Raw genomic sequence first — 25,542 nt, 5'->3', positions numbered from 1 at the left:
TCACCCATGCTACAAAGTAAGTATTGTCCAGGTAGTCATAGGAATCCACTTTGAAAGGCCAGGTCTACACAGTTCCCCATGCAGACTTTGAATCCAGCAGGGGTATGGAGGTGTATAGCAGCCTTAGCTGTTCACCATGATCCTAGGGTTCCCATCCCTAAGGCCACACCCTAAACTTTGTAATATGTCCTGGATCTCGTCCATGCACTTTATCCTCGCACTCTGGGGCCCGGGGTGTGTCCCAGTCATGTTGACCTCTGCTAGAAGAGAGGCTGGTGACTTCTCTGGGCTGGAGCAGTTGCTGACCTGGGAGCAGACTGCTGCCTTTGAGAATCGATGCCTCCTGAGAGCTGGGACCCCCCTAGGGGTCCTGGAGTGCCTGGGACTCCAGATCGGCATAAGTCCCCACCTGTATCCAACGACCCAGTTGAATATGCTTTGTTAAGGGGGTGGACTCTTAATGTGGGGGAAAGGTGACCCGGGGGAGGGATGGGGTCACCGCTCTAGAGCAGTGCTTATCCTGAAGTATGGAAGCCAGGCCCTGGCAGGGCAAGTGACAGTGAGTGTATCAGAAGCAAGAACATGATTCTTCCTTCAGTCCTGTTTCAGTCCCTGAAATGATCACATGCTAGATGACCTTGTCCACCTCTTCTAAACAGCGAGTGCTGGCCTTGGGGGAATTTGAGAAGTTTTGGCCAATATATGTTATGAGGCCACCACCTTAAATAGCATGGTTTTACCTACCTCTTGTTTCATGCACTTTTATGGTTATTTGCACTTACGAAAATGATGCCGACTTTCCAGATGATAGGGATACAAAGTTTTATTTTCGAATAGAGGCATTGAGGTGTTTTTTTTGTTTGTTTTGTTTTGTTTTGTTTTTTAAACAACTGAATAGATTTGCAGCTAAGATTGTTCATTGAGTGAGGAACGGTGTGAAGGGGGTATGGTGGACATGGTAAGTGTGGTCGGTGGAGGCCTGACTCTTGGGAAACAGCCACATAGACCCGTGTGTCAGATAGTACCAGTACCCGGATATTGCACTGAAGTGCAGATGCTGGCAGAACAATCTGCTGGGCCTGAGGGTCTGTGTTTTGAACCAGCTGGGGCTGAGGGGGCAGTGAGGGTGGGGGTGCCGCCAGGAGGAAGTAGCCGGAGTGTGGGTTGTCCAGCAAAGTCAGCTTTGACAGACATCTGGGTGAGCAGCTGTCTCCCTCCGTCTCTCTTTCCTCCCCTCTTCCAGACTCAGAGTATTGGGGGAACCAAATCCTTCCGAAGGCAAACCTCGGGCATCCAGTCTAATCCGATTTTCCCTAAGTGCAATTTGTTTCCAAGCTTCCAAGCCGAGCCCAGTCGTCCCTCCCGCATGGATCCGGCCAGTTTACCCTGTCACCAGGGTCAGCCCCATTTGTCCAGAGGCAAATGCCCCTCTGGGGTTTCTGCACCTCTTGGTCATGCGAGCCCTTGAGTCAAAGTCATATTTTTCTGTCTTGGATGTGAATGTGTCTGGAGCAAATGAGAACACCAGGAGCTGGGGGGTCAGGCTGTCAAAGAGATAAGTGGGATTTCTCAACTTCCTCTCAGCAGCTTTGTCCTAGCACGTGCTGTGGGCTTTCTGGTAGCAAACGGGAGCCAGCTTTCCCATGAGGACATCTACCCTGCTGCCTGCTGCCTCATTTTTTCTCTGTGGCTCAGGCTTCCAGGGGCTTCCAGGGGCTTCCAGGGCTCTGACTTGGAGTGCTCAGTCCCAAACCTTGGAGCCCACTAGGATGCCTCTCTTCCTCTCCCATCCCGCGGCCGCTCCATCAGTAAATCCAGTCGGTTCTACTTTCAGAACCTCACCATGATCCTCTGGCTGCCCCCTTCTGCCTCCACCCTGGGGGACCTCCACCATCTCCTGCCTGGGTTACTGCTGTGGCCTCCCTGCCGCCCTCTTTGCTTTTGAGAGTACCCACAGAGTAGCTGGCAGCTCGTTAAAAGGGCATTTGGTTTACAGAGAAATTTCAACCGCTTTCGATTTCCAAAGAGAAAACCTTGAGAGTGTGGCCAGAAAGGTGCAGGTGACAGGCTCTGTCTGGGTAGCACCTGCCAGTTGTCCATGGGTCAGCATGTTCACCGGGACCGGGCTGGTCTGCACCACTGCTGTCCCGGGGACTCCTTGCCTTTGTAAACCCAGCACCACCCCCTGAAATGCATGGTGCACCGCACCTCAGGTAAACGCTGGTAGTGGTTTCAATCCGAGGACAAAACCTAATAGTCCGTGGGCTGAACTTGGCCCGCCTATCTTTGGCCCCCATGTTGTTGTCTTTTTTTAACAGCTTTATTTATCCTTGACATGTAATTAGGTGCACATGTTTGAAGTGTACAATTTGAGAAGTTTTGACCAATATATGTCATGGGGCCACCACCTCAATCAAGATCGTGAACACATAAAAGGCGGTTTCCTTGGGCCTCCTTGTCATCTTTCTCCACCCCCGACCACCATCCCACACAACCACTGATCTGCTTGAATTTTCATTTTCTAGAAATATTTTATAAAGGGAGAGGTACCCTATGCATTTTTTTTCATTTGGCTTCTTTTAGCGTAATTGTGAGTCTGGATGACTCTCTATTGTGGGGCAGTGTGTGTTGTGCGGATATTGTATTGTACGTAGACACCCCTGGTGTGTATTGTATCCACATACCAGAATTTGCTTATCCATTCCGCTGTTTAAGGACACGAGAGCTGTTTCCAGTTTGGGCTGTCACCTTTAAAGCTGCAGTGGGCATGAATGTCCATATGTTTATATGCACTCTCATACAGGTCTTTTGTGGCTTGTTTTTGTTTTTAACTTTTTGGTTAAAAAATGGAGATTTCACAGGACAGTTCAGATTTCCAGAACCTGTAGAAAAGTGGGTAGCTCTAGCAACCCTGAGCTCAGCTTTCTCCAGGGGAATAGTGAGTGGGAGCCCAGGCTCTCCAGTTCACCTTGGTCCTCACCACCCCTGTCATGGACCACTTAACTCATTTGCATTACTCGCCTGGGTTCCTGTAGGCTCATGCATTAGCACGTTTTGCTGCATGCGTCGGGGGAAATGTAAGAAAGCAGATGTATAAGGCAGTCAGGCATGGGAAGAGTTGAGCAGAACACAGAAGGACTATGAATTTTAACCTTGAAAGCCATTGCTTTTATTCTGAGATGTCTTTGGGGTTTTGCTTTCCAAGCGGTCATTAACACCAAAAGAACACCCTTTCCCTGCCTGGGAGGCAGTGCCAGCGCAGGAAGTCACAGTGTCTGAGAGATGAGGGCCCAAAGCCGGCGATCTGAGGGCCCCAGCTCCTACTGCCAGCCCCCGTGTTTGTCCAAGGAGGTCTGGAACCCATTGTGGAGTGGGAAATACTTTTGTGCTTTGCAAGCAGCCGGATCCTGTCCAGCACCGGTACCCGCAGCCAAGCTACTGACGGCTCTTTCTAAAACTGGCCCAGCCCAGGGGAAGTGGAGCCGGCCTGCCTGCCCCTGTGGCTGTGGGTAGTCTGGGGAGGAGGGGCGGGTGCGAGCCTTCAACACCATTGCAGCTTGGCGAGAAAGTTCCCTTTTCCAAGTGTCATCAGGCTTTCCGATAGCGCCAAGACTGGAAGTGATGCTAATTTGCCTTTAACATCTTTCTATCTGACGGCAAGGCATCGAGTCTCAAGCAGGCTTTGAAACCCTAAAGACAAAAGAACTTAGACTAACCTTCTTTTTCCCACTTTCTCTCTTGTTATGGAACCCTCTCTTAATGGTGAGGGAGATTGGTTTTCCACTTGTGGCAATGAAATTAAGATCCTATTTCAAATACATTTGTTCAAGACTGAAAAGGGGGTTGATTTGAAGAAAAATGAAATCCTTATACAGATGGTATGTGGGTAGGGCAGGGTAACTCAAGAAAAGCCTCGGGGTGGCGTGCGGTAGGTCTCTGCCTAATATTCACCCTTACACCAGGAGGAATCAGAGGCTCGCCTGTGTCCCTTGGACATAGGTCTCATTGCTGTACCTGGGCCATGTGTGCCTGAGTCACCCATCCTGAGGGGCCTGTGAGAGCCCAGGTACGGGCAGTTCTGAGGGCCGGGTGATGGGGAGATGGACTGTGTCACCATATATCTGTCAGCAGTGACACTGAACAAATGGGAGAGAAACTGCTGGAATCAGGAAGAGAGGGCTGAGGTCCAGAGCTGGGGAGGCAGCCAACAAATGCAGAACACTGGAGGGACCAGACAGGAGAGGCCTCAGAGAACGGGAGAGAACCAGCAGTTCTGAGCTCCGGGTGGCCGGTGCAAATGAGGCTGTGTCTGGCTCACTTTGTGGCCACCATCAATACTCCAAGCTCTTCCTTCCCTCTCCCCAGCACAAACTCCAGCTGGTGTTGGCCTTTGACTGGAAGCCAAGGGTGGGGCCATCGCTGGGACTGGTTACAGCTGACACAGGAAGCCGATAAGATGCTGCCTGGCCGAGGAAGAGCGTTGTCTCATCCTCAGCTAGGTCCTAGCGATTTGCTAATTTCTTCCAAGTTGTGGGTTGTCCACTTCTGGGTCTTTGGCTGTTTGCCTGCTCGGGACCTGCTGCCCGGCTGTTGCATTTGCTCTCCTTGTTCCGGTCCAGATACCCCTGGCATCTCCACGTGTGAGCCCCACTGGTGGGTGCAGATGGCTGCACTCAATTCTGGCCCTAGTACTTCCTGGCTAAGTGGCCAAGGCCAGCGTTTTCCCCGTCTGCAGTATGGGAGTGGCAATGGTTGACCCCTATCTGTGAGAATAACAACAGCTCTGCCCACCTCCGTGCTGGTGCTCCATGAAGATCAGCTGGAAGGATGGTTCCAAAAGCCGGGCTCTGATATCCCATCTGGAGGGAGGAGCAAGCAAGGTGGCCGAAAGAACATGGAGTTTGGAGTCAGAAGACCAGGGATGAATTTTGGTAGAGCTAAGGGATCTCGGGAGAGTGACTAACTTTCTGAATCTCCGTGTCTTGATGTATAAGGCTGTGAGATGAGATGGGAGGGTGCAGGGGAGCAGTTCTTGGGCTTGGCTGCACACTGGAATCACCCAGAAGCCCAGGTCTTGCCTCTAGGAATCCTGATCTAAGTGGTTGGGGTGTAGCCTGGGTATTTATTCAACCTTTTAGACTCCCTGAGCCAAGATTGAGAACCAGAGGTTCTGAGTTCAGACCAGTGTTTCTTAGAGTGTGGTCCTTGGACCGACAGCATCAGCATCACCCAGTTCCGTATTTGAAATGCAAATCCTTGGGCTCCATTCCAGACCTTCTGAATCAGAAACTCTGGGACCTATCCATCTGAGTTTTAACAAGTCCTCCAGGTCTATCTCCCAGGTGTAGACATGCAACAAATGTCTGTTAATTCCCTGCCTCCCGGAAGCAGATGCCCACTTAGCATATCTTATGTATTAGACTCTGATTTAGGTTCTGAGGATACAACATGAATGGGACAAGATCCCTGCCCTCAAGGGGGCTTATGTTCTAATAGGGGAGACTGGCTTTTAAAAAACAAACACATTTGGGACACCTGGGTGGTTTAGTGGTTGAGCATCACGCTCAGGGCGTGATCCCGGGGTCCTGGGATGGAGTCCCACATCAGGCTCCCTGCATGGAGCCTGCTTCTCCCTCTGCCTATATCTCTGCCTCTCTCACTGTCTCTCATGAGTAAATAAATAAAATCTTTTTTTAAAAGCACACAATTAAATAGAAATTGTGATAAATATGAAGGGAACTTGAAGATCCAAGCTGGTGGATGACCGTGAATTTTCACACTCACACAAGTGTCCTCTTTAGCAGAGAGCCTCCTCCAGGGCTCGCAGGACCCCTGACCTCGGACGGCCTCTCAGCAGCTCGTGTTTGCATTGGCTTGGCATTGTCCAAAGGCAGCTGGCCACCTCTGGACAGCAATGACTGGGAATAGGGCTTAGTCAACAGGCTCCTCCTCCTCACCTGGGGCGAATTTCCTCCCCGGTGGCATTTGCCAATATCTGGAGATGTTTTGGTTGTCGTAACTGTGAGGGCAGTGAGCTACTGACATGGCAAGTAGAACCCAGGGCTGCTGCTAAACACTCCACTAGGCACAGAGCAGCCCCCACAACAAAGAAGCATCTGCCTCTGTCAATGTGCTGAGTTTGGGACAGCAGGCTCTCGAGCTTTCATGACCTGAATTTCTGGTGAGGTCACTCCGAGCGGTCCTGTCCTCTCTCTCTCCCCTTGTCCCCGGGAGTGGCTTTACTTGAAAACCTTCCACCATTTGACCAGCAAAAGGATTCCAAGCTGCCTTCTCTCTTCCTGAGCAGAGAAGGCTGCACTTGAGCCAGGCACCTCCTTGGAAACCCCTTGGCTTGGCGCAATTTGGAAAACAATGAATCTGCAAGGTTGCACAAAGCACCCAGAAGCCTAAGGCTGGCTAGAATTGCTAAATCCATTTTTTTTTCCCTCCACATCAAAAGTAATTTCCTGGCCTTAGACGTTTTCTCTGCTGTCACAAGACAAGACGCAGGCAGATAGTTTTACATGGTGAGCCACCCCGCCAGACCCATCCCCCCCTTTCAAAGCCTTTGGGTGGATTTCTGTTCCAGCCAGGAATATCAGGGCACTTTTCCGCTGAGCCGCGGGGTTGGTTTGGGCAGAGGCAGACCCGGCAATTGCCGTTCACACCTCACACACAGCCAGAGCCCATTTCCAACGTGGACCTCACCCTTTCCCCACCCAGGGGCCTGGGGGGCGGGCAGTGGGTGAGGGGTGCAGTTTGCCCTCAGCTGCTCCCCTGCGAGGGCTGACAGTGGTTGATCACAGTCCGGGTCTGGTGAGCCATCAGGCCACAAGCAGGAGAAAGAGAAGAATCACCCTAAAGACTAAGCTGACTGTGTGCAGCCAGGGTTCTCAGTGCTTTCCTTGTGTTAAGTCCTCTTTCCCTCGGGCAGCCTTGTAAAGAAGGAATCGTCGTTAGCCCCATTTTACAGATGAGGAAACCGAGGCTGAGCAAGTTGCGTAAAGCCTGCCCTCGTCCAGCTAGTAAACGGCAGGGCCACGATCTGAGTCCAGGTGTCTTGCTGCAGAGTTCCTGCTGGGAGTCGTCGTGAGCATCCCCCCACTCCCATGGGGGCAGCCTGAGAATAATAAGAATGGTAATGATTTTTTTTAAAGATTTATTTTTATTTATTTATGATAGACATAGAGAGAGAGAGGCAGAGACACAGGCAGAGGGAGAAGCAGGCTCCATGCAGGGAGCCTGACGTGGGACTCAATCCCGGGACTCCAGGATTGCGCCCTGGGCCAAAGGCAGATGCGAAACCACTGAGTCACCCAGGGATCCCCAAGAGTGATAATGATTAATAATCACAGGTCACATTTAGGAGTGCCTGGGTGGCTCAGGCAGTTTAGCGGCTGACTCTTGATTTCGGCTCAGGTCATGGTCTCGGGGTTTTGGGATCAAGCCCACGGCAAGCTCCTCACTCAGCACAGAGTGCGCTTGGGATTCTCTCTCTCCCTCTGCCTCTTCCCCTGCTCGCACCTGCACTTTCTCTCTCTCAAACAAATAAATCTCTTAAAAAAATAACAGGTATGGTTAGATTGGTGACCCTCCGATGGGACAGTGTTGCACCCCAAGAGGGCATCTGACCATGGGGACATTTTGGTTGCTATGACTTGGCAGGGGAGGTGGTGCTGCTGGCATCTAGCAGGTGACACCAGGGATGCTGCTAGCATCCCACAGTGCACAGGATGGCCCCCACCACAGACTATCACCCGGCCCCTGATGTTAGTAGTGCTGAGGCTGAGAAGCCCTGGGCTCCTGGTATTAAGGTTTAGCAAGAAGGAGAAGGAGAAGGAGGAGAAGAAAGAAGAAGGAAGAAGGAAGAAGAAGGAAGAAGAAAGAAGAAGAAAGAAGAAGAAAGAAGAAGAAAGAAGAAGAAGAAGAAGAAGAAAAAGAAAGAAAGAAGAAGAAAAGAAAGAAAAAGAAAGAAAGAAAGAGAAAGAAAGAAAGAAAGAAAGAGAGAGAGAGAGAGAGAGAAGAAAGAAAGAAAGAAAGAAAGAAAGAAAGAAAGAAAGAAAGAAGAAAGAAAGAAGAAAGGTGCGGCTGGGTGACTCGTGGTTGAGCCTCTGCCTTCAGCTCAGGGCATGATCTCAGGGTCCTGGGATGGAGCCCTGCATCAGTCTCCCTGCTCAGTGGGGTGTCTGATTCTCCCTCTTCCCTCCACTCATGCTTGCTCACTTTCTCACAAATAATTTTTTTAAAAATGAAGACGAAAGAAAGAAGATAGCAAATAGGCAGACGGATGGATACATGGATGGACAGATGAACAGGTGGAAAGTGCTCTGGTTGAGAAACCCAGATCTAGAGCGTGCTGGCTGTGTGCCAGCCACAGTGCTAAACGTGGGGTGCCTACATCAGTCGTCTCGGTCACCCCCTGAGGTGGATACTACTGTCATCTCCATTATATGGATGGGGGTACTGAGGCTCAGAGAGGTGTGGCGATTTGCTCAGGCCGCATGCTCAGGACTTAGGTGTTGGCATTCGTGTGCAGGCTGACGGCTCCCAAGCCTCTCTTCTAGGAGGTTCCTCCTAATTTTAGGGCTGGGCAGGCTGAGATCTGTGAATCCTGGCCTCGCCTCACTTGGCCCCCTCCCATCTGCTACCAGTGCTCCTTGTTTTACCTTTTGAATACCCCTGTGACCTTTCTCCTTCCATGTCTCTCCATCCCACCTCGGTGTGGGTCCTCTTGCTTCTCCAGTGCCCACTGCCCTCCTGCTTCCACCCTCCACGTGGCAGCAGCCAGAGAGCTCCCCCTCAAACTACAAATTCGAGCCCATCCTCCCACTTTATAACTTTATAGTGCATGGGATCACCCTGAGGGTTTTGCTGAAAAGCAGATTCCCTTGGTAGGTCTGGGGCAGGGCCTGAGACCCTGCGTTTATAAAAAGCACTCTGAGTCCACAGCGATGCCGGTCTACAGACTGCACTTGGAGTGACAAAGCAGCAGAAAAAATGATTGTCTAAATGTAGGAAACCCCAGAGGAGCAGCAGCCTTGCACGACATGGGCTGCTTAGGGTAATCAGGACCTGTCTGTGATGGGCTACAGCAGGGTGTCTCAAAATTCTGGCCCCAAGGCCCACTCTTCCCCCTCTCAGCCTATTTTTGTACATAAAGTTTTATTGAAACACAGGATCCCCCCCATCTCTGTACATTTACATATTATCTGGGGCTCCGTTGGCACCACAGTGCCCGAGTGGCCGTGACAGAGACCACATAAAGCCTGAAATATCTACCACACTGACCTTTACAGAAAAAGCTGTCCGCTGTTAGAGCATCTTCCAGATGCTCCGGAAGGCTGTGTACTTGGACTCCCTGACATCTGGACAGGGTTGAATGAAGGCTTAAAAACACACACACCAGAGCCATCCCTGCAGCTAACAGGTCTCAGGCTGGGTTCCAGGGAAGTGGCTCCAGGCACGTGGGGAAGACTGGCCATGGTTTAGGGTACAGAGCACATTGCCTGGTCCGGGAGACCTTGCAGCACCCTAGCCAGCGAGGGAGCACAGGCCTTGATCCCCATGTGCCCGGTAAGGAAATCACCCCAGTGGCCCAGGGCTCTGAGTGGGCGTGGGCTCCTCAGCTGGTTTGTGTTAGGGTTTGGATGGGAACCTGTGTCTCCTGACTTTTCTACCCAGGGCTCCTACCTCCGAGACACCCCGCACGGAGGCCCCTGTGGCTGGGTATCTGCCTGGAGGGGGTTGGTTAACAAAAAGAAGTTTGGTAGGGAGGATGTGGGCCGCCATCTGCCCTGGGCTGGCTGCCTCTCCGAGCCACATTCCAGAGGCTGGGAAAGGGGACATTCCTCCTCCCTTGCACAGGCTGCCTTGACCCCTTACATCCAAATAAGTGGGTTAATGGAAGCTAAGCCTGAGCCCTGGACTGGAGGTCTGAGGGAGTTTATGGGTTGCCTGAGAAAACAAAATCTGTCAAATGAATCTAAGTTTCCTACTTTCTTACAGTAAAAAAAAAAAAAAAGAAAGAAAGAAAGAAAGAAAGAAAGAAAGAAGAAAGAAAAGGAAAAAGACCAATGATCCCAAAGGAAAAAAATCTAATAGCCTGAACATTGCAGGATGGGGGCCAGGGATAGAGTGGGGGTGCAGGACAGTCCCATGGTATGTGCCAGGCACTGGACTAAGCAGCTTGCACACACTATCTCATGTAATGCAGGTGAGTTATTGTTATGCTGGTTTTGCACAGGAGAACCAGTGCCCCACCCAGTCTGGCTCTGTGAAAGGGGCTCCTTGGTGACGGGGCTCGGTAGATGTTAAGAGCTTGATTGCATGAGGCACAGAGACAGGGAGTGGCCTGTTCAAGGTCACACAGTGGGGAAGAGCAGGAGTTGGCATTTGAACCTAGATCTGTGTGACTGCAGAGGGGCTTAGTGGCCCAGAGTGACCTACTGCTCCCCAACACCATGCACTGCAGATGAGGCTCAGGACTCCCCCAGACCTCCTGTCTCAACTCTGCGGCTGCAGCACAGAGCACAGAGCCCTGGCATAGGGGAGCCCTGTGGGTGAGCTGAGCCCTCCACTGCCTCCACCTCCTTCCCAACTGAGTTCCAGCTTCTGAGTGAGGCTGCTGAGGCTCCTCCCATGGGGTGACCCCCTGGGCCAATCCCACAGCGACCCGCCCAGGCTGGGTGAGCCAGGCTGCACCCTGCCTCAGGAGCCTCTTTCCCCCTGCTTCTTGGGCTTTGTGGGAGCAGAACGGTTAATACTCCTGGGGCCTGCGGGAGAGGGGATGTTTCTGGGGTTCAAGGTGCCCCTCACAGCTCAGGGGCTGGGAGAGAGAGGACGAAAGAGAGAGAGAGAGAGACAGACAGACATCACTCACCCTGGTCTAGGAAAGATGGGAAAGGGGGGATGATGACTTTCCTGTGGCTCTTTCCAGGGTGCATTAGTAGGAGAAACGCGCACACACATACGTGCACATACTTGCTTTGGGAAGCAGGATGCTGCACCGGTGCTCATCGTGTGGCTCCAAGGATGTGTGTGTGTGTGTGTGTGTGTGTGTGTGTGTGTGTGTCTGTGTGTGTCTGTGTGCCGGGCAGTGGAGGAGCTCCTCTCAGGCCTGCCCCCAGTCACCTCACCTCCACTCTGCATGTGGTGGGAGTAACTAGCATCCCCTTTTTACTAGAAAGGCTCAGAGACCCTAGGACACTTGCTAAGGCCAACCAGCTTGGGCCAGGATTTAAACAGACTCAGGCAGGCTGGTGCCAACGACCGTCCTCTTTTTAACCAAACACCCCGTGGCGTGTATTAATCCGTCCTGGGGGCAAGTGTTCATTGAGCACCAACCAATTGGTCCATATATGCAAAACCCTCTGCAAAGTGCCTGGTGCACAGTGAGCACTATTTCAAGTGTTGGCTGTTCAGTATTATTATTATTATTATTATTATTATTATTACTATGTGCCAGGCACCGATTGGTATAGACACTGGGGATTCAGCAGTGAGCAAAACAAAAGTCCTTCCTCACTTTGAGCTAACTTTCTGGTTGGGGAGATGAATAACATAAATGAATAAAACACATAGTGTGTCACCTGGTGTAAGGGCTATAGAGAAAATAAAGCAGGGGTTTGGGCAGTTGGGAGTGCTGGCCAGTTTGGGGGTGGCCGCTTGAAAGGAAATGGTCAGAGAAGGCCCTTCTGGGCATTCTAGCCGCACCCCGAAGGAGGTGAGAGAATGAGCCATGTGGACATCTGGGGAAGGAGCATCCAGGCAGAGGGGACGGTACAAAGGCCCTGTGGTGGGAGTGTGTGGGTTTGATGTGGGTGCGTGGGATACACCATCTCTGGCAGTAAGTGGGTGGGTGACTGCAAAGGGAGGTGGAGCTGTTTGGGACACTCATTCTGTTGCGGGGGGCGGGTGCGCGTGCACCGGAGCAGGTGCGTGCATGTACATTTGCATGTAACAGGTGCCTTGAGTCTGAGGGATCCTGAGCTTGGGACCGTGTTCAGCTTGCCCCGACCTTCCCACCTTGGAAGGCTGCGTGTGCTCAGACCTTCCTCCCTGCCTTCCTTCCTCCCTGGGGTCTGGATTCCCCAGGGCATGGTGGGAGGAGGGCACAGCTCTGGGCTGCGCCATCAGAATACCAGATTTTCAACCTTGTGATGAGCCAGTTGCTCCTTCCCCAGGCTCCTTTCTGGAAGTCCAAAGCACGTCTCAAAAAAAAAAAAAGTCTTTTACCTTTTTACCTTCTGGTAGGTGTTGGGGATGAACTTAATCCCTTTACCCTCCCTGGGGCTTCCCGCCAACACAGCCACCCTGACTTACAGCACCAAGTCCCTGGCTGTGGTCCTTAACCCGTTTCCTTCCCTTGGAGACTTTCAATGTTTGCCTGTCTCTGCATCCCTCGCACCAGTGGATCCTGACCATGGCTGCACTTTTGAATTGCTCAGGGAGCTCTGCTGACCTGATACACAGACCGATGAAATCAGAACCTCTTGGGAGAGGTGCCCAGGCATCTATCTTTTTAAAAACCCTCTTGGTGATCCTAACATGCAGCCAAATTCGGTGTTCCCAGGTGGCTCAGTGAGTTGAGCATCCAACCTTTGATCTCAACTCAGGCCTTGATCTCCGGGTTATGAGTTCAAGCCCCACCTCGGGCTCCATGCTGGGTGTGGAGTCTACTCAAAAAAAAAAAAAATTAACATGCAGCCAAATTCAAGAAACAATACCCTTTACTGTCAGATGGTATTTTTTTCTTTAATTGGCTTTCTCCCATTTAAAAAAAAAAGCAAAAACTAAAGTTATTTTAAAAGGAAGCTTAAATTTGGTAGGGTTATGGGAATATTTTCCTTTCTGACCCCAGTGAAGAGAGAGGAATTTATCATACTCCTCACTTCTTGGCACATCCTGTTTGTAAAAAGCCCTTTGCTTATTTTTCGTTTCCTTCCTTTTATCCCCCTACTTTACGCTCACTCCCTTTCTCCCCTGGATGACTTTCCCATAGACGACTGTTTTAATTGTTGGACATGGATCCCTTAGTTGAGATGTATTCTTTCAAAATGTATATGGCTGTTGTAGGTGCAGGGATTTTAATTTTCTCCAAAGGGATCCTGTAATATAGCTCATTCTGTTTCCTTCTTTGCTCATCCTGCATGGTTTTAAAGATCCGGCCTTGGTTCCATCCACCCCTAACCCTCGGCACCTGATAGCCACCAAAATCCTCTGCAGGGCCCATTTGCTGTCTTCTTCTCGTCCTTCTCTGTGGCCAAGGGCACCCATTGCCAGCTTACTGCCCACTCCAAGTAATACCGCACTCAACATCCTCGACATGGATGTTCCTAGTGGTCTTGCGATACTACAGTGTAGTGTATACCCAAGAGTGGATGTACTCGGGTATGTGCATCGCCCTCGTAGACTTGGGGCTCTTCTCTTCAGGGCACATTATGGAATCTGGGGTCCCGGAACCAGGCTGACCTGGAGCTTGGTGGGCCAGGCTGGCACTTGGAGCCTCTGTTGGTACCAAGCAGGTCCTTAGCTTCCTTGTGGGCATGAAGTCAAGGCTACTGTGTGTGCAGGCCACTTGGTCTCTGCCTCTCAGCCTTTGCAGGTGTCATTCCTCAAACTTCTGGAGGCTGTGTCATTACACATGGGGCTCCTGAAGCTTTAGAGGCTGGTAGGACCGGGGTGGGGGTGGGGGTGGCTGGGCAGGAGCTGCCCCCAAGACAGAATGAAACGGTGTGTGTGTGTGTGTGTACATGTGTGAGTGTGTGTGGCTTTTTTCTCCCTTCCAACGAAAAGGACCCGGGCATGAGTGACAGAGCCTGGCCAGGAGGTTGTGGGGAACAGTCTCAGCAGAGTACATTCACCTGGGCATATTTGCTTTGGGTGTGAGTCATTGGCCGGTTCTAGAGTGGCCAATTCTGGAAAACCCCTACTGTTCTGGAACATCCACAGGCAGGCCTGCTCAAGAAACGCCCACAGGAGACAGGAGGTGGTGACTTGGAGAAACAACCACCAATCAGCCCCAGCACTGCCCCCACCCCCTCAACACCACCAGATGCCAGCCTCCGGAAGATGGGAGGTGGACGACTTCACAGGGAACTCCACCCCTTCACATCCTCATTTGGGCTGTAACTGCCCACCCCTGCTCCCCGGCTCCCCTCCATTCTCTCACCTGCTGGATCTGTGTACCTGGGGGACAGTGTGATGTGGGGTTTCCCGACTCTACTTGCTCCTGGGCCACCCTCCCAATATTACCATATCCACGAGCCCCCGGGGCTAGTATTTGTATTTCTCTGTAACTCCAGTCCCTGACAAATGCTTAAAACCACGATCCTTCAAACTGTATTTCTATCCCTTGTTTAATTGGAGACCCAATAGCACTTGCCTTCACTGGAGGGATACAGAGAAGGATATAGAGAAGGAAAGCAGAGCAAAGCTGTTAAAAGGTAGCTACAGCCTGTTGCCGGCAGAAACCTCTGGGTTCCACCCACCGGGCTTGTGGCTGTGTCCCTGTCCCTCCACTGTGCTCATGAGGGACTTCCCCAAGAACTGAGATGAACTCGTATCAGATGCCCCTCATGTGGCCCTGTCCCCTGCCAACGTCCTGTACACTAAACACACCCCCTAAGTCTTTTTTTTTATTTTATTTATTCATGAGACACACAGAAAGAGAGGCAGAGACACAGGCAGAGGGAGAAGCAGGCTCCCTGCAGGGAGCCCGATGCAGGACTCGATCCCGGGACCCCGGGATCACGTCCTGAGTGAAAGGCAGACGCTCAATCACTAAGCCATCCAGGTGTCCCGTCTTTTTTTTTTAAACCGAGAGAGGGTGGCAGCAGGAACTTGAATTTCTGTGATGCTGAAGAAAGCGCTTGCAGCTGTAGGAAGCACTTGTCAGTGCTAAGAAACACGTGTTGGGTACAAAAAATGTTTGTTGCACAAAGGAGTGGATGAATGAGTGAAGTTGCCACTAGAATGTGAGCTCCCCCAGGACAGGGTTTTTTCCATCTGTTGTGTTCATTGTGGCGTCCCCTTCCTAGAAGTGCTCTGCACCCAATGTGTGTTCGGTGAACGTTTGAGAAGGCAACGTGTGAATCAATGAAACCCTAAATAGAGTGAATTGAAGGGGCGATTGAGCCTGTGAATGAGTGTCAACACCATCCCTAGACCCGAGGGACAGGCCTTATGTCAAGTTTTAGGCCACTAGGGAGGCTGGCCAAGCTCTGAGCTGGGGACCAGGGGATGGAGGGAGCAAATAGGAAAGAGCAAGACAAGCACAGCCTTGGCACACTGGCCCGGAGCATCTCAACCCTCAAGGTTTCCTTAGCAGCAGCTCTTACTGGGGGGAGACGAGCGTGCTGGGAGCTGCCTTCACAGGCTGAGGCTGAGGCAGGCCTGGCAGGTCCCACCAGCCGCCAGACCCTCTGTGATGTCCTCCTTAACCCCACGCCGCCAACAGGCCACAGACGCGTAGATGGGAGACGGAGGGCCTGTTTTCTGCACGGGGCAGTGTGATGCCAAGAAGCTTTTTTCATCTCTAGAAGTCTTGGTTTTCTTCTGTATCAGGTTGGGGTGGTGCTTCCCGAGATCTGCATCTGTGGCAGCTCCTCCCCACCCCTCCACACACAAAAGGGCATGTATTTCTAAGGAAAAATCCCTACAGGTCCTAAGAGAGATATCCAGCCCTCCCTCCCCCACTGGAGTGTTTACATGGCAGCTCACGTGCTGAGCGCAGAACATTCTCATAGGATAATATTTAACCAACATGTGGTCGGCGCCACTCTGGCTCTGGGTGGCTCACTGAAGACCAGGTGAGGAGCCTTCCTCCTCCCGGGGTTTGAAGGAGGCCCAGTAGCCCCCCACCCCTTCCCATAGCCCTATAGGGAGAGGGCATCCTGTTGTTACCTTGAAATAGCAAAATGCTCTCTTTCTAGACTTTCCCCCTCCCCCTAAGCTAATAGGGAAGCCAGGACTTTAAATCTTTGGGGAAAAAAAATTTTTTTTAAAGCAATGTCTTGGTACCCATAGAATATAGGCTTCACCCAGCTAAAATAGTCATCCCAGTACTGTTAGGATTTGTGAATGTTTCCTAGCTCACAAATAGACGAAAAACAACGTGAATGTAATGTCCCGGAAGGCAGGGACTAGGTCTCATACTCGCAATCCCACCCCATTCAGGAGCCCTGGCATTTTTGTGTGTGAGCAATTTTCCCTGATAATCGAAATCAGGGATAAACCCGACCATATAAAATCCAGGGCCATATTATTCCCAAACCTCAGTTGTGGATAAGGACCATGGAGGAGCTAGCTAAACATCCAGACTCCCAGATCCCACTGTGATCCATTCATTCATTTATTCACCCATTCTATGACTTTATTGAATTCCTACCATGAATAGAGTTGATAGATTTAGAAGAAGAAAAAATGCAAAAAAAAAAGAAGAAAAATGCAAAAAGAAGAAGAAGAAGAAGAAGAAGAAGAAGAAGAAGAAGAAGAAGAAGAAGAATGCAAGATGCCCAGTTAAGCTTGAATTTCAGAGCAACAACAAAATTTTTTTTTAGGTATGTCTCGTGCAGTAGCTGACATGTACACTTAAAAGGTGCTTTGTTGTCGATCCAAAATTCACACTAAACTGGGTGTGCTGTGTTTTATCTGGCAGCCCTCAATCTGCACTGAGCACCGTTCCTGGCGACGGGGATGCCGCAGGGACAAAACAGAGCCCCCAACTTCTTGGAGGGCACATGCTAGTGAGGGAGACGGACAGACAGCTAGCAGAAGGAGGGATGTGGGTGGTCCCGGTGGCAGGGTGTCACCTGCGGGCTGGTCAGGAAGGGAGAACACAGAACCTCGCCACTGGAAGGGGGGTTGGCACAGCCCACGCACAAGGAGTCTTCTGGAAGGCGAGGGGCACCATGAGAACTAGACCCCGTCACATGGTGGTAGGGAGGGGAGTGGACGTGTCAGCCACAGTGGGGTGACGTGCGCGGGATACTCTCAATTCTGGTGCGCTTGTGGTCAGCCGGGTGCGGGATCGGGGTCCCTCGGGTCACGGACTGCGCCAGGTTCTTCATTTGTCCTCTCATGCTTTTGTTTTTTATTGTGGGAGATTTTAAACATACAGAAGTAAAAGAGCATCCTGTGTAAAAGACCCCCAGGCACCCAACATGAACATCACCATTTTGCCAATCTTTTCTCATGATTGACCTTTTTCTGGCTTTAGCTTTATTTGCTCTCGAAAGTGTACAGCCTGATGAGTTCTGATAAAGATTGTCCACCCATGTTTACACCTAGGGAGCCTCCACCCAGATTAAGATATAGAACGTTCCCGGTCCCCAGCAGGCTCTCTCCTGTCCCTTCCTGGGATCGGTACTTCCATCGATTGTAGGGCATTATATTGGGGGAAATACTACATGGAAATAGAAAATTTTGAGTCTCTATCTTTCTCCTCTTCCTCCTTCCTTCCTTCCTTCCTTCCTTCCTTCCTTCCTTCCTTCCTTCCCTCCTTCCTTCCTTCCTTTCTTCTTTCCCAGTTTATTTGGTGACCTAGTTACTATAAAGGTAAATTTTGGATTATAAAAACATCTAGAACAATCTAGATTAAGTCAGATTGAAGTGGATTCAGAGATGAACTGTCACTTTGGATTATCGTGTTACTCTTACAGGCTTTTCTCCCCCTCCTCCTGTCCCTCCCTCTGAATACTAACTGGCTGACTCCAGTGGATGTTGGAGATTGGAAACACAACCAGCCTTGGTACCTGCCCCTCTCCGGTGTTCACAGCGTCCTGGCTGACCAGAGGGGCTCCAGCTGCTTTCCTGAGGTTGCTTTAGGAAGAGTGCAACACCCCATGCCCCCCGCCACCGACCAGGTCAAGGTTGGGGAAGTCCTCACTGACGCACCTAACCCGGAGGCTGCCCCTTCTGTGACACACCCCACATGCTCCCCACAGACGCTGCAGGAGATCTTCCAGGCAGAGAATACCATCATGCTTCTGGAAAGGTCCATCATGGCCAAGGAGTGCCCGCTGAAGGTGGCGCAGACGAGGCTGGAGTGCCGGACCCGGCGTCCCAATGTGGAGCTGTGCAAGGACATCCCACAATTTAAGTGAGTGGGGGAGGCCAGGATGGGGCGGCGTGGGTCTCCAGAGCCCCCAGGAAACCTGAAAACTGGCCCTCTCTCCTCTCCCCAATCAGGACAAGTGGCCCCACAGCTCAGCAGGACACTGGGCAGGGGTCTGGGTTCTGGGGTCCCCTCCATGACCTCCCCTACCTTGTGCTCTGGGACCCCCTTGGTCTCCAGCACTCTCTCTTGTAAAGTTCTCCGAGAACCGTGGAAGAGCTTAATCCGGCCCATCCCAATTTGTGAAGGAGGGGCTGCTTCTGTTGGCCAAGGGCCTCCTCATCAGAGGCGGGGAAGCTCATTGCAGGTCCAGAGCAGGGCTTTGTGAGCCTGGAGTAGGGGTCTGGAATGGGATGAGGGCCAGGCAAAGCAGGAACAGGCCATCATATGTGGGAATTTGTGTGCCCTCCACGTTAGGGGCACTGTATCAGCCACCTGTTGCTGCATAACAAATGCCCCACGACTCAGGGGCTTGTCCTCATCCTAAGCTAGATGTGTGCAGATGGGAAGAGAGCCGGAGTAAAGAGAGGAAGAATATTGTAAGAGAAAATGCTGGATGGCTCCAGGTGATGGCGTTTGATGTTTACACAGCCTCGTTGCTGCCAGATAATCACTCAGGAAACGGAAAAGCTGGGTGTGTATGTGGGCAGGGAGTGGGCAGGGAATGTGACCCCAGGCTTTGAACTGGAAGGCCTGGCTACCTACTCCGCAGCCTGCTGCTGCCCGGAAGCTCTTCGCCCCTGGAAGTGGGTGCAGGGTCCAGGGTCCCACCCCGGCTGGTCTGGAAGGGGGCCTAGGTCCCTGTTGAGGACTTGGGGGAAGCTCTCCCCTTCCCTCCTGCACTGCCCCCACTTTTTAGATGCTCAGGTTGGGTTCCAGCACCCTCTGGGGCCGAGGGCTCTCTGATGACCCACCCGAGGGGTGATCATCATTTACACAGAACAGGGCTTTTGGGGACTAGATTTGTCCTGGAGGACCTCCTACTCTAGAACAAGCTCCCCACCTTCTCGTCCACCAGCTGTGCCTCTGAAAGGGGTAGACGAAGAGCATGGATGGGCCATGTTTGCCTAAGGAGCCCCAGGCAGTGTGGGTGCACGCACACGTGTGTCTGTGCGTGTCTGTGTGTATACACGAGTGTATTGGGAACTGAGCAGAGAACTGAACTCAAGCCATCTGCCTTCTCCAGCAGCTGAACTGCCCTGGCTTTGCATTACCTCCCTCACCTCCCAATCCCTCCTTTCCCACCTCTGGGCCTTCTTTCCTGTTTCTTCTACAGGTAACCCTTCCCCCTGTGACCCTCCCTCATGGGTCAGGTCCCATCCATGTCCATTCCCGAAAATGAACACCCATTTAAATTTACATTTAAATTAATTAACAGAAATAAATGTTAAAACTTAGCTCCTTATATCCACAAACCACATCTCACGTGGGTGGTGAGAGGCTGCCATGTTGGACAGCACAGAATGTTCCTGAGGCTTCGGAATGTTCTGGTGGACAGTGCTGGGCTAGAGCCCCAAGGAGCAGAGGGGTTCCAGGCTTCTCTGTGACCTCTCTCTAGCCCAGGCTTCCTTCCAGGAAGCCCACCCTGATAGCCAACTCAAGCCCTTCCAGTAGCGTGTCCCTAGGCCTGAGCACAGCCCTGCCACCAAGCTGCCATCACAGCTCATGTGGCATATCATTCATTCCCTAAGGCTGCTGTAACAAGTCAGCAGAGACCAAGTGGCTTGAACAACACTCCTTGATTCCCTCACACTTTGGGAGGCCAAATGTCTGAAATCTGGGTGTCAGCAGGGCTGGTTCCTGCCGAGGTCCTGAGGAGAGGCTGCACCATGCCTCCTCCTGGCTTCTGGTGTTGCCAGCCATGCTTGGCGCCCTTGGCATGGAGTGGCCTCACCACTTGGTCTCTGTAGCCTTCTTCCCGTGTGTCCCTCCATGGCTCATATCTCCCCCTCCTTCCTGTTATAAGGAGCCCAGTCGTTGGAGTTAGGGCCCATCCTAAATACAGGACGATCTCATCCCAAGATCCTTCACTTAAATACGCCAATGAAGACCCTATTTCCAAATAACATCACATTCACAGGCCCTGCCAGTTTGGACTTGGACACATCTTTGGGAGTCACTGTTCAACTCACTCGATCTGGATGTTGTGATAACCTCCTAACCCCTCTCCTGCCTGTGCTCTAGTCCCCTTCCAATCTCATCTTTACACAGCAGCCTGGACACTTGTCCAAAATGTGAGTCACCCCACCCCATTAAGCCCCCAGTGGCTTCTCCTTGCATTGAGAACAAAATCCGGGCCTCCCAACTTTGGATTTGGCATCGGTCCCTTTCTCTAGAACTACGCTGTCTGTCCACTTGGGTAGCCAGCTTCCAGCTGTGTATGGTTCTCCCACTTACATTTCAATGATTAAAAATTAAATACCATTAAAAATAAGTTCCTCTGTGATCTCTCTGCATCGCAGGTGCTCACACGCCCTGTGTGGCCAGTGGCACGCAGAGTGGGCAGTGCAGGTATAGAACGTTTCCAACATTGTAGAGTCCTGTCCCATGGCACAGCTATAGCATACTCTCCCTCCTGGGCTTCATGCAGCCAGCTGGTTCTCATCTTTTATTCTCACATCAAAAGTTCCCTCTCCAGGGGGGCCTTTCCTGGTGCCTTTGGGAGTTTCCTTAAGGAGAAGGTGGGTGGAGAGGTAAGACAGGGGAGCTCAGCTTCAGTCCGATCCCATGGGAGAGACTGGAGCATGCTTGCACCATGGAGCTGTCTGTTCCCACCTTGAGGCAGGGGATGGCCTCCTGTCCCCCTATGTTGGTGAGCCATCAGCTTCTCTGGAGAATTGTGGACCTATGAGCTATCAGCAGCCAACACACGTGGCAGCTGGAGGATGGATGCCTCAGCCAGAAAGGGGGACCAAGTTATCGGAGTCGCTTTTTTTTAATGGAGCAAAATACATACAACATAAAATTTAGTATTAGCGACATTTCGTACATTCACAGTGGTGTGCAGCCACCCCTACCATCTAGCTCCAGAACATCTTCATTTATTCCACCCAAAAGGAAACCCCACAGCCACCTCCCCCCAGCCCCTGCCAACCACTCACTTTCCTGTCTCTATGGATTTACCTATTTTGGCATTTCATGTAGATTGTACAATATATAACCTTTTGTGACTGGTTTATTTTTGCTCGGCACGAGTCTTTAAGGGTCATCATGCTGTTGCGGGTGTCTGTGCTTTATTTGTTTTTATTATGGCTGAATGATATCCCATCGTATGGATAGACCACCCATTGTTTATCCATTCATCTGGTTGAAGGATGTAGGGATTATTTTCACCTTTTAACTCTTGTGATTAGTGCTGCACCAGGATTTGTACAAGTATTTGTTTGAGTGTCTGTTAGCAGTTCTTGGGGTATATACCTAGGAGCAGAATTGCTGGGTCATGTGGCTAAGTCTACATTTAACGTACTGAGGAGCTGCCAGATTGTTGCCCTAAACAGCCTGTTTCTCCCTTTGTGCTCACACCCCTCAGCGGCTCCCCCATCTCCCTGCTGTACCTCTGTCTTCCCTCGTCCATCTTGCTCACAGCTGCCTCTGGTGCTGGGCACAGTTCCTGGCACCTAGCAGGCACATCTGTGCTGAGCAGCTCGGTAAACTGTGCCCTCTCTTCTGCTCCTGTCCCAGGCTTGTGAATGAGGTGTTCACCATTGATGACACCTTACAGACCCTCAGGCTGAGACTGCGGGAGACGCAGGACACGCTGCAGCTGCTGGTAATGACCAAGTGCCGGCTGGAGCACGAGCTGGCCATCAAAGCCAACACCCTCTGCATCGACAAGGAGAAGTGCATGAGCATGCGCAAGACCTTCCCCTGCACACCGCGCCTGGTGGGCTACACCTGAGCCGCTGCCGGCCTGGCCCTGCCCCAGCATCCTGCTCTGCACCCAATCCCTGTGCAGCATAAAAATGGAAAAGGCAGAAAAACAAAATAAAGTGTCATTTTTCTCCCTCTCTTCCTATCATGGAAAAAAACCCCAAATTATATAAATATATATATTAAGAGCCAAATAAACATGCCCAAACCAAAGATCCTGGAGCTCATTCCTTGCTGCAGAACTAGCCTCATGGCAGATCCTGGGAGGAGACCAACTTCATGGGGGATGGAGCATCGCGAGGTTCTTAGCATCCGCAGGAATGGAAGGGGGCACATATTTTTTTGAAACCTGTTTGTCCATTTAGGAGCATAGTATAGACCACAGGATCCATAGATTAGACACTGGAGCTGAGAGTCCAGAGCCCAGCTGTCACCTAGGAGCTGTGTGGCTTTCCACGGGCTCCCAACCTGATGAGCACCCTCATCTATAAAATGAAGTCAGTCCCAGGCAGAGGCGACTGCCTGCTGTGGGGGGCAGAAAAAGCTAGGATTCATAGCCAGAAGTCCTGGGTTTGAATCCCAGCTTTGCTATGTGGGGTGGTTTTTGTTTTGTTTTTTAATTTATTTTGAGAGAAGAGCACAGAGAGTACAAATGATGGGGAAGGGCAGAGGGAGAGGGAGAAGCAGACTCCCCACTGTGCAGGGAGCCCAATGGGGGGCTCAGTCCCAGAACCCTGGGATCATGACCCGAGCCAAAGGCAGACTCTTAACCGACTGAGCCACCCAGGCACCTCAATGTGGGGTGTTTTTGAAATTGCTTCGGAGGCAAAGGAGACAAAATTAGTTCTGAGGGTCAAGGAAAATCTCTATTTTGATGTGACATTGCCTGAAAACATTTTTTTTTGCCTGAAAACATTAAATGTAGAACTGCACCACTACCCAGCAGTTGTACTCCTAGGTATATAACCAGGAGCACTGAAAACAGATACTCAAAAAGACACTGGTACACGGACATTCATAGCAGCGCTACACACAATAGCTAAACAGTGAAAACCCAAGCGTCTATAAGTGAATGAAAAAACAAGACGTAGCCTGTCCACGCAATGGAATTTTATTCTGTGTAAGAGACAAAGCATCGACACCTGCTTCAAGATGGGTGAGCCTTGAAGATCTCACACTAAGTGCAAGAAACCAGATGCAAAGGGCCACATACCGAATGATTCCATTTCTACGCAAATCCCTGAAACAGCAGATTAATGGTTGCTGGCGAGAGGGGGTTGGGGAGCGACCCTCAGTGGTGACAGGGTTTTATTTGGAAGGGATGGAAGTGTTTGGGGATTAGACACAAGTGGAGACACAACATCGCAGATGTGCTGAATGCCATAGAATCACTCACTTTAAGGGGTGAATTTTGTGTTAACGTGAAAGTCACCTCAATCAAACAAGAGGACAAAAAGTCCTCTTGGATCTGAGTCTTGAGCAGCAAGGAGGTGGAGACAGAGGAGGGTGGGCTTTTTGTCCTGAGGTCAGTGTTTCCCAGACTTCATCATACACATCAGTGCTTCCCAGAGTTTAACGTGCATGCGCAGATCACCGGCAGACCTCGTTCAAACACAGATTCTGAGTCATGGGGTCTGAGGCCGAGCCTGGGGTTCTTAAGTTCTGACAAGCTCCCAGGTGCTGCTGAGAGCCCAGGGACCATCCTGGGAGCTATTGTGACACCTCCACCTGGTCTGCTGTGATCCAGCACCACCTTTACTGTTATTCACTCCATCTTCTAGATTTTTGCACTTTAAAACAAAAACAACTTAGATCTGGGATCCCTGGGTGGCTCAGCAGTTTGGCACCTGCCTTCGGACTGGGGCATGATCCTGGGATCCTGGAATCGAGTCCCACATCGGGCTCCCTGTGAGGGGTCTGCTTCTCCCTCTGCCTGTGTCTCTGCGTCTCTCTCTGTCTCTCTCTCTCTCTCTGTGACTCTCATGAGTAAATAAAAATCTTTAAAAAAACAACTTAGATCTATTTTTTGAAATTATGTTATTTATTTATTCATGAGGGGCACAAAGAGAAAGAGAAAGGCAGAGACACAGGCAGTGGGAGAAGCGGGCTCCCTACGGGGAGCCCAATGCAGGATTCAGTCCCGGGACCCTGGAATCATGCCCTGAGCCAAATGCAGATGCTCAACCACTGAGCCACACAGGTGCCCCAACTTAGATCTATTTTAAAGGCAAGTCTGTAGCGGGACTGCAGACAGGAACCTGTGCCCAGGGTTGCACAAAGCATATTACTAACGATGTCTGGTTAGGAAGTATTGTCTGTCCAAGGTGATGTTGCCTGAAAGCTTCTCTCCTTTGTTCTCAAGGGATATCAGCAAGTCTAAAAAAACTATTAAAGTCTCCGTACTGTCCAGCGTCCAGCACAGAAGACGGTCCTTGAGGTAAGCTTGCTTGAAAGAGAACAGAGTCAATTTTTCTACAAATAAGCTTCAATCCTATTTCAGGCCTTTGAATGCATGAATCTGAGGCACTTGGCAGACAGTAGAGAGTCCATGGGGTCTTCAACATGGGGATGTGAAATGACCAGATTGGTGTTTTAGAATTAATTCCTACATGCAGAGGAGTCAGGAGGAGAGAGAAGTTGAGGGTGGGGGGTGGGGGTGGGGCGCAATTTGTTAGAATTTAAGGCAGAAGGACAGACAGCCGCAGGAGGCACGTTTGTGGGGCTGAAGCCACCATCCTTAAGAGTGCGGCTTACAGGGAGTGAGTGGAGGTCAAGATGGCATAGAGGTGCCCTGCCTGGAGCAAGAGGTTGCGGGAGACAGAGGCAGGGAGAAGTCACAACTTCCCTTTTGCGCTGGGAGTCAGAATCTGCCTGAGGGATGTCCTGGTGTAAACATCTGAAAGGCAAGTGGTGTTGGAGCTCCAGAGGGAGGCTAGCCAAGGCCGTGCCTGGGGGCTGCGGGGATGCCCGAAGCCTCAGGAAGAGATGGACTGGCACAGGGAGTTCCCGAGCAAGAGAAAGAGGGCCACTGTGGAGTGCGGGCAGGGGCCACGGAGTGTGGGCAGGGGCCACGGAGAGGCCACTGTGGAGAGGGCAGAGACATAGGCAGAGGGAGAAGCAGGCTCCATGCAGGGAGCCTGATGTGTCCAGGGGTAAGTAGAGTCCAGGGGGAGCAACGTCCAGGGGATTGCAGCCAGAAAGGCAAGCATGGGGATGTTCCAAAGAATAAAGCAAGCCCTGCAGAAGCAGGTGTCCTAAATATCCCGCTGGCCGAGGTACCCACGAGAGTACTGTTTTGGAAGGCAAGTTGGGAACACCCGTCAAGAGCCTTGAAAGTATCCACATCCTTCCACTTAGGAATGCTTTCTCAAGACTCACTTTAGGAAACTAGCCCCCGTGCAGACCCAGCTGTGCGCGCTAGAGTTTATGTATCATAAGAGGACCTCTGAACGCCGCGTCCAGCAACAGGGAGAGCAGCTAAGCAAAGTACGGCGATTCCTGGGATAGCGAGGAGCTACAAGACCGGTGCCCAATGCTTGAATGCTGAGGGCATGTGC

The 25,542-nt window shown here is 51.3% G+C and overlaps 1 protein-coding gene across 1 annotated transcript in view; it reads left to right on the top strand.

Moving 5' to 3' along the window:
- TEKT5 (tektin 5) overlaps positions 1-22,130 on the top strand; it is a 39,559-nt gene extending 17,429 nt beyond the window's left edge. Inside the window, exons 6-7 of the mRNA XM_055340807.1 lie at positions 17,946-18,100; positions 21,797-22,130. Coding sequence (XP_055196782.1) covers positions 17,946-18,100; positions 21,797-22,013 — 372 coding nt within the window. The 3' untranslated portion in view covers positions 22,014-22,130. The remainder of the gene's footprint in view (positions 1-17,945; positions 18,101-21,796) is intronic.
- The last annotated feature ends 3,412 nt before the right edge of the window (positions 22,131-25,542 follow it).

The sequence above is a fragment of the Nyctereutes procyonoides genome, unplaced genomic scaffold (genome assembly GCF_905146905.1).
Source record: "Nyctereutes procyonoides isolate TBG_1078 unplaced genomic scaffold, NYPRO_anot_genome, whole genome shotgun sequence".
Lineage (NCBI taxonomy): Eukaryota > Metazoa > Chordata > Mammalia > Carnivora > Canidae > Nyctereutes > Nyctereutes procyonoides.
Note: the sequence above shows the minus strand (reverse complement) of the source record. Positions and strands in the feature narration are given on the sequence as shown.